At 44.3% G+C, this 8,651-nt stretch overlaps 1 protein-coding gene across 5 annotated transcripts in view; it reads right to left on the minus strand.

Annotated features, from left to right (window-relative positions):
• Positions 1–224: 224 nt before the first annotated feature.
• PLEKHA2 (pleckstrin homology domain containing A2) overlaps positions 225–8,651 on the minus strand; it is a 57,376-nt gene continuing 48,949 nt past the window's right edge. For 3 of the 5 annotated variants that reach the window (XM_024765054.1, XM_024765053.1, XM_024765055.1), the window contains exons 11-12: positions 4,574–4,651; positions 225–4,136 (exon numbers count right to left, since the gene is read on the minus strand). In XM_024765054.1, coding sequence (XP_024620822.1) covers positions 3,774–4,136; positions 4,574–4,651 — 441 coding nt within the window. In that variant the 3' untranslated portion in view covers positions 225–3,773. Of the gene's footprint in view, positions 4,137–4,573; positions 4,652–6,428; positions 6,508–8,651 lie in introns of all 5 variants that reach the window. The other 2 variants (XR_003005913.1, XM_024765056.1) reach the window with 2 other exon arrangements.

Here is an 8,651-nt window from a genome sequence, read left to right on the forward strand (position 1 = left end):
TCAGACGAGCAACGCTTTCTCCGGACTGGGATGCCGCCTCCTTCAGCCCCCGACTTTAAGGGGCAGAACCTGGCAGCCCTCTCCACACACACCGGTTCCCCACCCCGCCCCGCGTCCCGGCCCTTCCCCCACCTCGTGGAATTCAGACCACCAAGAACGGGGGCAGACTGACAACTCACCCACCCACGGACAGACGATCAGAGTTAGGAAAACACACAACCTACTTCAGTATTTCACGTGGTTTTTATTACAAAACAAGCGACAAAACAGTTTTAGAAAATTATTTTTTGCTACATACCAAGTAGGAGATCGCTTAAAATGAGAAGCGTTAAGAGTTTCCATGCACTCAGCTCAGCCTACAAGTGCATTTCACAGCTGAAACATACTGGTTCAAAACACAGAATCATGCTACACCTTGGGGAGCAGCGGGGGAAGGGGTCAAACAGTATGTTTTGGGGCCAAATAATCTCTTTATTGAAACTCTACCGAGCATGAGTGACTGTAATTCACTACTGCAGGCAGTAACAGAGAGAAAAAGGGACTAAGGAAAAAAAGTGACATTGGTAGAAAAGATGTAATAAATCTGTCCGTTTCTGACATGTTCAAACTTTATAAACAAAGCTGATTTGGGAAACTCAGTTTCCAAAACTCTGCTACTTCCTTATGCCTATTTATCTGGTTAACAGTGAAAACAAACATATCAAATCCCACTGCTCAACTACTGAATCTGCCACTTATTTACTGGATCCTTTCAGACCATATCAGAGCACAGTTACATTCAGGGGGAAAAAAATAAAACAACAAACCACCTTCTGCTTCAAGTGAACTATGAAGTTGGACTCTTTCTCATGGGAGCTCAGCATTCTATTCAGAAACAGATGTGTAACTCTGCAATTTTCACCTGAGATCGCTTTACCTGATGGACACCTTAGTACGACTGTCATCTCACAGAATGCAAAAGGCCAAACTACGTTCACCAGCCATCAGCTGACCCTGAGCAAGCAATTCCTTAACTTTCAAGAACAGTGGACAATAATAGTTCACCTATGGGGAGACACCTGAAGCTGTTACACACAGTGGGTCAAGACCATGTCAAAAGTCTTATGAAAACAGCACAACTCAGAGAACGTTTTTATTCCACACACACAAAAAAATGCAGTACCTTTTTTTGGTTCCTGTTTTTAAAACAAACAAAATAAACAGGTTTATTCCAGAGCCTATGCACTTAACTACTAATCGATATTGCATCCCCTCCTTGTTTTTTCCATTTGGTTCCATTTTTCACATTTGACACCAAATGCTTTGGTCGTATATGCACCATCTTTGGCTCACACGTGTAGTAACATTAAAAGGTGTGATGTGAAATTAACCAGAAGCTAAGAAATACGAGCTCGAAAGGAATCCTGAGATAAGATTTGGCAATGAGAATGCCTCTAAGCTTCACTGAAGATAATTCTATTTATCTGGTGTTGGAACTACATTAACAACGCTCTAACTTGGAATTCCCAAGTATCTGCCAACTAGAATCCTTGTTTCCCCTCTATTATGATCATACAATCTGGATTTATAAGCATGTTTAATTTAATACATTCTCAAAATAAACCTTACTGAATAAGAAACATACCAGCTTACCATAATGGCCAATTAATTCAGCAGTAGTAATCGAGCAGAGAGTTTATTTAAAAGAGGAAGAAATGGGTAGATTTTCACAAGTTAAACACCAGGAGATGACATCTTTCCATGAGTCAGGGAATGTTTACAGAGATCTCAGAAGGTCCTAATTTATCTTTGTTAGTTCCATTTCTCTGTGCACTTTCTTTCACCTAGCCAAAGAATTTTCTTGAGGAAAATCTGAAGATGAAACCTGAGACAAAGAACTTTAAGAATTCGTAATGCCTTCTTGAAACCAGGCTACTTGAAGTATGTTGTCACCTTGATCACTCATAAATAAATAACCTCCAAACCAGGGATTTCTAAGGACAAAAGTATACAGGAGGCTGCAGAAAAGAAGGGAAAAAAAGAGAGAGAGAGAAATCTAGAGCAGATTTCCTTTTTTATACCAGGACCACTAGGGCAAACAATTTAAGTGAAAGTTATCTCCAAAGAAGTACGGTCGAAAAGTTCTCAACCTGACACAGACTTCAAGGAAACTACACTGCCCGAAACAAACAGAAGATTTCCCTCAAGCCACTAAGGATTTTCTGATCACAGTCTCCTCCTCTACTCGTTAATTCTTAATTTAAAGACAAAATTAACTGATCTAGCTGATACAGAGTTCTAGATAGAACTGAGTTAAGCTCCCTCCCTTTAGGGAACCTTGGTAGCAGTTCACCACATAAGCTGGACAGATAATTTCTCCCAGGGACCCTGGAAATAGGATCTCTTGTCAAATGGAAGAAGGTACATCCTAAAATACGGGATGGGAAATACAATCTATGCTCTTCTACCTGGGAAATCTCTAACCAGCAATGCATAGGCTGTAAATCAATGTTTCTCTGCACAGTTTCTATTTTATTAAAGATATAAATATCTCTCAAGATTATCTTTGTTATCTCCTCACTGTTATGAACGTTGAACCTCGTCAGACGACAAGATTTCATCATGCAAGTACAGACACGAGGCATCACCCAAAGGGCAACACAAAGAACAGAAAGAAAGCAAATCTGCCAAGGTATACAATATACAGCACTTAAAATCAGACTACTATCGGCCCATGAAAGAAGAGCTGAGAGGCAAGAACCCAAGATCATCTGTCTTTGCGAAAAGAGACCTTTTCTTCTGTCTGGAAAACATGGGTCAAAAATTTTTAGCTGGATGAACTCAACTCCCATCTCTTCCCAGCACCTGCTTTAAAGCAACTCTCAAACTCTAAAATACAGATGTGATGTATCACACAAGTGAATTATCATACACTCATCAACCCTCCACACATTCCAAGTAACGCCATATCAAGGGCAATGTCTGTTCTGTTCTCAGCACTGAACACTGATAAACCCATCCTAAGGGCCTGACACAGCAACAGGGTGGGCAGGTCTGTCTCTCACAGCGACAGTATCTGGGGTGAAAGAACATCTCAAAGAGAACAGAGTAATTCCCGAAACTGGATGATGCACTGGGGTTGGGAGTGCATTCTCCCATTCCTTACAAGAGGTCCCTATTTCTTCCCCTATGGAGGTCCCCCGGAGGTTGGGGGAATCTGCCCTGGTCGACATTCAGGGCCCCCCCCGACCAGCGCCCAGATTTTAACACCTCCCCTCAGAATGTATCCCGGCCAAGCTGGAGCCTGGGTGTCCCCCACTGCTTCCCCCAGTTTCAGTTGGGTGAGTTCCCACCCTCCTACTTCACAGTCAAACTTCAGCCAATGAACAGCAATAGGATAAAACCAGATGACTGGCCTCAAGGTTCTGCACCCGGCCTGAAAACAAAGGGAAGAAACTAATAAGACGAGGACAAGGAACAAAAACTTGGTTAGGGATGAAATTGGCCTTCCAACCTCCACTCACCAGGTGGACCATGGAAGAGTCAAGGTAAGAGGCACCCTGCTCTCCACTGAGCAAGCCTACAGGTCTAAGCTGGTGACTTTCCCGAATTAAAAACACTGCATTGATTTAAAAAAAAAAAAAAAACAGCTGGATGCTCCCCTCCCCCAAGAGAGCTCCACAGGGATGTGAGTGCCAGGAAGGCCTCCGACTGTCCTCCAGCAGGTGGAGAAACTGAGTCACGGCCCCTTGGTCATCTGAGTCCTCCCCTTCCCTCCTGGGCACTGCGCCTCATCACACATCAGAGGTCCGTATGTTTTCATCATCGAGGTTGAACACAAATGGCTTCTCCTTGGGGTGCTGGGGCTCCGATCTGTGCCTTATCCGGGAGCTGGGCAGCACCCCAGAAGTACTGCTCTCCCCAAGTCGAGGCATGAAAAAAGTGTCCTCAGGAGTCTCTTCAGTGGGCAGCAGCTTTTCCCCAGCCTGGGGGACAGGTGTCCAGGGCTGCCAGGAGGAAGCCACGGAGGGGGCTTTGCAGAGGGCCCTTCTCTCCTCCAGAGGTGGCCGCCCTCTGCACAAGACAGAGTTGGGCCCCCCTGAGAGGCTGGAGCTTCCAGAGCGGGTCAAAGAAATGGATCGAGAAAAGGACATTTCCTACAAAAATAAAAGGCGGGAAAAAGAGGAAAGTAAGAGTTTTCCTGACAATGTTTACCCCAAGGTCCCAGGAAGAGGACCCCCTCCAGGATCACCACCCTCACAGGCCCAGAGACACGCGTCTACAGAAATTAAATATGGCCAGCGGCATTCACCCCAGAAGTGTCCAGGTCTGCCTGGCAGGGAGATGTGCAGGACACATTGGAAGCTCTGGTTCTCTATCCAACCCTACCTCACTTCCTCCAACTACTGAAAAAAACAAAAAATAAAAATCTGTACCCAAACCAGTCAAAAGAGAAAAACAAGCAAGACAGCCCGGGGCTTCAGCTGCATCTGGGCACCGGGCTGCTTCCCTACATCACCAAATAAAACCCACCCACTCGGGACAACTCATCACGAGGTTGACAGTGACTGTGAACAGGAAGGAAGCGACTTACTCTGGGGTGGCACTTGAGGGCCTGGACAGCTGCCCCGATCTCCTTAATCCAGCTGTGCATGTCTTCTGGACTGTCTGCCTGCAAAACACCCACCACACTTACAGAGACACGTCTGGCACTGTGATTTCAGCTTTCACGCCTGTGACTCAATTCTAAGTTCGTAAAATCACACCATTAGAGCTGGAAGGGATCTCAGAAACCATCCAGGCCAGTGGCTTTCAGACTTCTGAGGACATTTTTTTCCCCAGAAAAATCATATTTGTCACCCCATAAATAAAAGGGCTCAAAGTGGGGCAGAGGTCGTGACAGAGGGAGAGCTTAGAGGCCCATCCCTACTGAAGTCCCTCACCCCCTCTGGAACACAATCGGCCTGGCCTCACCCCGTTTTACAGAAAAGGAAAATGAAGCCCAGAAAGCCAGAGCCCAAGGTTTAGGGCTGGTCTAGATTCCAGTTCTCCTGACACCCAGTGCAGTCATCCTCCTACCACAGCTATCCCAACAAATGATCCCACTTTCAGCTCCAGTCCCATTAAAACCAAATCCTCTGCAAATCCTCCCAGACAGGTGGTTTCTCCAGGAATAGGGCTTCTCTCAAAGCACAAGTGATCTGGGTCTGTCCTGAGTCCCATCCAGGCCTCAAGAGTTGCTAGACTTGCAGCACCAAGCTCACCAACAAGTAGGGAAGGGCACAGGCGAGGCCTTAAAAAGTTCTTCCCTCAGAAATACCGAGCAACCCCAGAAGGGGGCAGCAGCGGCTCTGTGAAGAAAGAGGAAAATCAGAAGCCAAGCCACAGTAGGTAGAGCCCTGGGAATTCTCAGTGCTTTCCAGCTTTACAGGAGCTGAATCCAAGTGAACCTGGCAAACATTTACTGAGGCCTTACGCAGGGTGACACGTGACATCAGGTACCAGGCACACAGATGGGACCAAGACTGAATGAAGCCTTGACCTCCAGAAACGTTTTATTAGTTAACCTCTCTCTGTCGCCCTGCACCTTCCCCTGATAGAGCCACCCAAAATTACCAGCATGCATCTGCATGCCCGCGCATGCATGAATGCAAACACCACACACGCTGGCCTGCAAAATTCTCCACATATACCCCTCACTCTCCCCATCCCTAGAATGATTCTTTCCCTTTGCATTATATCAAGGTAATTACATGACCAGTCTTTTTAAAACCCTCAAATTTGCATGCTTACCCCATCCTGTCCCCAAACCAACCCTCCCTGGTTAGGTGTGTGCAGGACACTTACAAGGGGAACAGTTTCACACCCTGGCACGCTGGGCCAAAGAGAGGCAGCAACGGTGCCCCTGGAGAAGACCCCTCTCACGCACCATAGCTGCAAATTCACCTGCCCTCTCTCTTCCCTGGACTTTTCTTTTCCCAGTTACCTGACAACCTGGTGGTTTCCCAGAAAGAGAAATCCATCCCTAGTCTAAAAAGATAACCAGGACACGGTCTCCAAGATTCTTCCAGAAAGTATTTTACTGATAGCAGGGCTAGCTAACCTGTTCCACAAGTAGAACTATTGGGAAAAATTAAATGAACTTTTAGGTAAGGCAGCTTGAAAGAGCCTAATACACAGAAAGGGCTTCCTATTAGTCATTACTGTTGTTGTCATTATATGAGGGACACAGATGAAGCCTTAAATTCCAATATTATGAATATGTTTGCTGCCTTCTCCCTACAACTTTTTAATTTCATTTTCTTCATACTCAAACTGTGGATAATTCTTACCTAAAGGATCAAATTGTTGGGATCAAGTAAGATAACATACTTTTTCTTAATATGCTTGTTTATCAGCCCCATAAAATGGTTTACAGACGGGAGGGTGACCAGGTCTTCACTGCCTACCTGTTTTCTATTGTATTCTTTTCAGCCTTCTTAAGGATTTCTGTACACATGTCTATATTTCTTGAAGTCTCTCAGATTCCTTGGGTTGTTTGAAAAGATATTAATAATTATTTCTATTATAAATAACATTATCCATAAATGCTAATGTCTATTTCTACAGTTAGGAAATTTAAAGTAAAACTGTATTGTATCTCAATTCACCTTAGTTATATTGCTTTTCTCTGGATAAAGTGACCAATTATACATTGCATTTTCCAATCTCAGTTTCAAAAGAATACTTTGCTAATTAAAAAAGTTTTTTTCAACTGTAAGCAGAATAATATTACAGCATGCTACACGGGCCTCTCACTGTTGCAGCCTCTCCCGCTGCGGAGCACAGGCTCCGGATGCGCAGCCTCAGTGGCCATGGCCCACGGGCCCAGCCGCTCCGCGGTATGCGGGATCCTCCCGGACTGGGGCACGAACCCGCGTCCCCTGCATTGGCAGGCGGACTCTCAACCACTGCGCCACCAGGGAAGCCCCAGTATGCTTCTTAATTTATGTAGAAAGTCATATTCAAACTCTTAATTACTTCACTAGTCAATTACATTATAGAGATGACCCTGGAAACAAAAAGTAATGTAGAAGACAGCAAGTTGCAACTCTGGGGGCGGTGTTATATGGAAAGAGCCTCTGCATGTAAATTGTTGTCATTGTTAAGTAAATTAAAATAATATGAGCAAAAGATAATTAAAGGGAACTTTTTTTTTTTTTTTTTTTTACATGGCATGTGGGATCTTCCCGGACCGGGGCACGAACCTGTGTCCCCTGCATCGGCAGGTGGACTCTCAACCACTGCGCCACCAGGGAAGCCCTAAAGGGAACTTCTGTAAAAATAATAATAAGATAACATATTTGGGGGAGAAGAAAGGCTATTTTGAATTGGAATGAGATGGTGGCAATTAAATTGTCCATCAGCAGAATAGCATTTCTTACAGATTTTCCTTCTAGGGGAACAGAAGTTGATTTGGTGGGGAAATGTGAGAAGACAGAGGGAAAGATGGGGATGGGAGCTAAGGGAGAGACAAAGGTCTCCCGCATCACACAGGAGATGGAATGTTTTCATTAAACAGATTGCAAGACCCCCATGATGACAGTCCAGTAGTCAGTTTCCAGGGCTTTTTAAGCTACTTTTAGTCCTTTTATCACCATAGCGAAAAACGCCCCACCCACAAGCCACAGACCATCTATCTGACTGTCGTTTGAGACAGTCAACAAACACTCACTTCTTCTCTAGGAGCAATCACTCAACCAACCTAGGTGTGCTCACCCCAGCTCCACTTAGCAAGGAATCCTGAATCAGAGAACACTGGGAATCACCTGACTTAACAGCTGGAAACTCAAACACAAGAATCCAGATCCTCTAGAATTCGTTCAGATCATTTCCAATTCTCTAATATAAACAATACTGCTATTCACATCTTTGTGTATAAAGCTTTTTTCATACTTAAGATTCTTCAGCTCCCAGGGAAGTTGCTAAAGAGTATGCATGCTTTTATTTGGGGGGGGGGGGTGCCCACACCACATGGCATGTGGGATCTTAGTTCCGGGAATCGAACCCACGCCCCCTGCAGTGGAAGTGCAGAGTCTTAACCACTGGACTGCCGGGAAAGTCCCAGAGTATCCATGCTTTTAAGGCTCTTCTTATATATGGCCAGAGTGATTTCTAGTCAATAATATAGATTTCATTTAAACATATATATGTATGTATGTATATTACATGCATCCTTGTTAGAATTAAATATTACAGTTAAAAAACTTTTTTTTATTTTTTGGCCACAATGCGAGCTTGCAGGATCTTAGTTCCCCAACCAGGGAGGCAACCTGGGCCCACAGCAGTGAAAGCGTAGAGTCCTAACCACTGGACCGACAGGGAATTCCCTTTTATTTTTTATTTTTTTGTTGTTTTAAATATTACAATTTTTAAAAAATCTTTGCTAATATGATGGGAAAAACAATTAAATCTCTTTCTTAAAACATTTAGTATTTGAGACGGAAATCATTTGCTAATTACATTTCTTCCCTAATGCTCTAATTCCGTTTAAGGACATTTTTCTGTCAGATAACCCAGGTAGTGAACCCAGCCATGAGGATAATAAACAGTAGTAAACATTATTTTAATGTTCACTAATGTTTAAAACATTATTCAAGGGGCTTCCCTGGTGGCGCAGTGGTTAAGAATCC

The sequence above is a fragment of the Neophocaena asiaeorientalis genome, unplaced genomic scaffold (genome assembly GCF_003031525.2).
Source record: "Neophocaena asiaeorientalis asiaeorientalis breed wild unplaced genomic scaffold, Neophocaena_asiaeorientalis_V1.1 scaffold14, whole genome shotgun sequence".
NCBI classification, from domain to species: domain Eukaryota; kingdom Metazoa; phylum Chordata; class Mammalia; order Artiodactyla; family Phocoenidae; genus Neophocaena; species Neophocaena asiaeorientalis.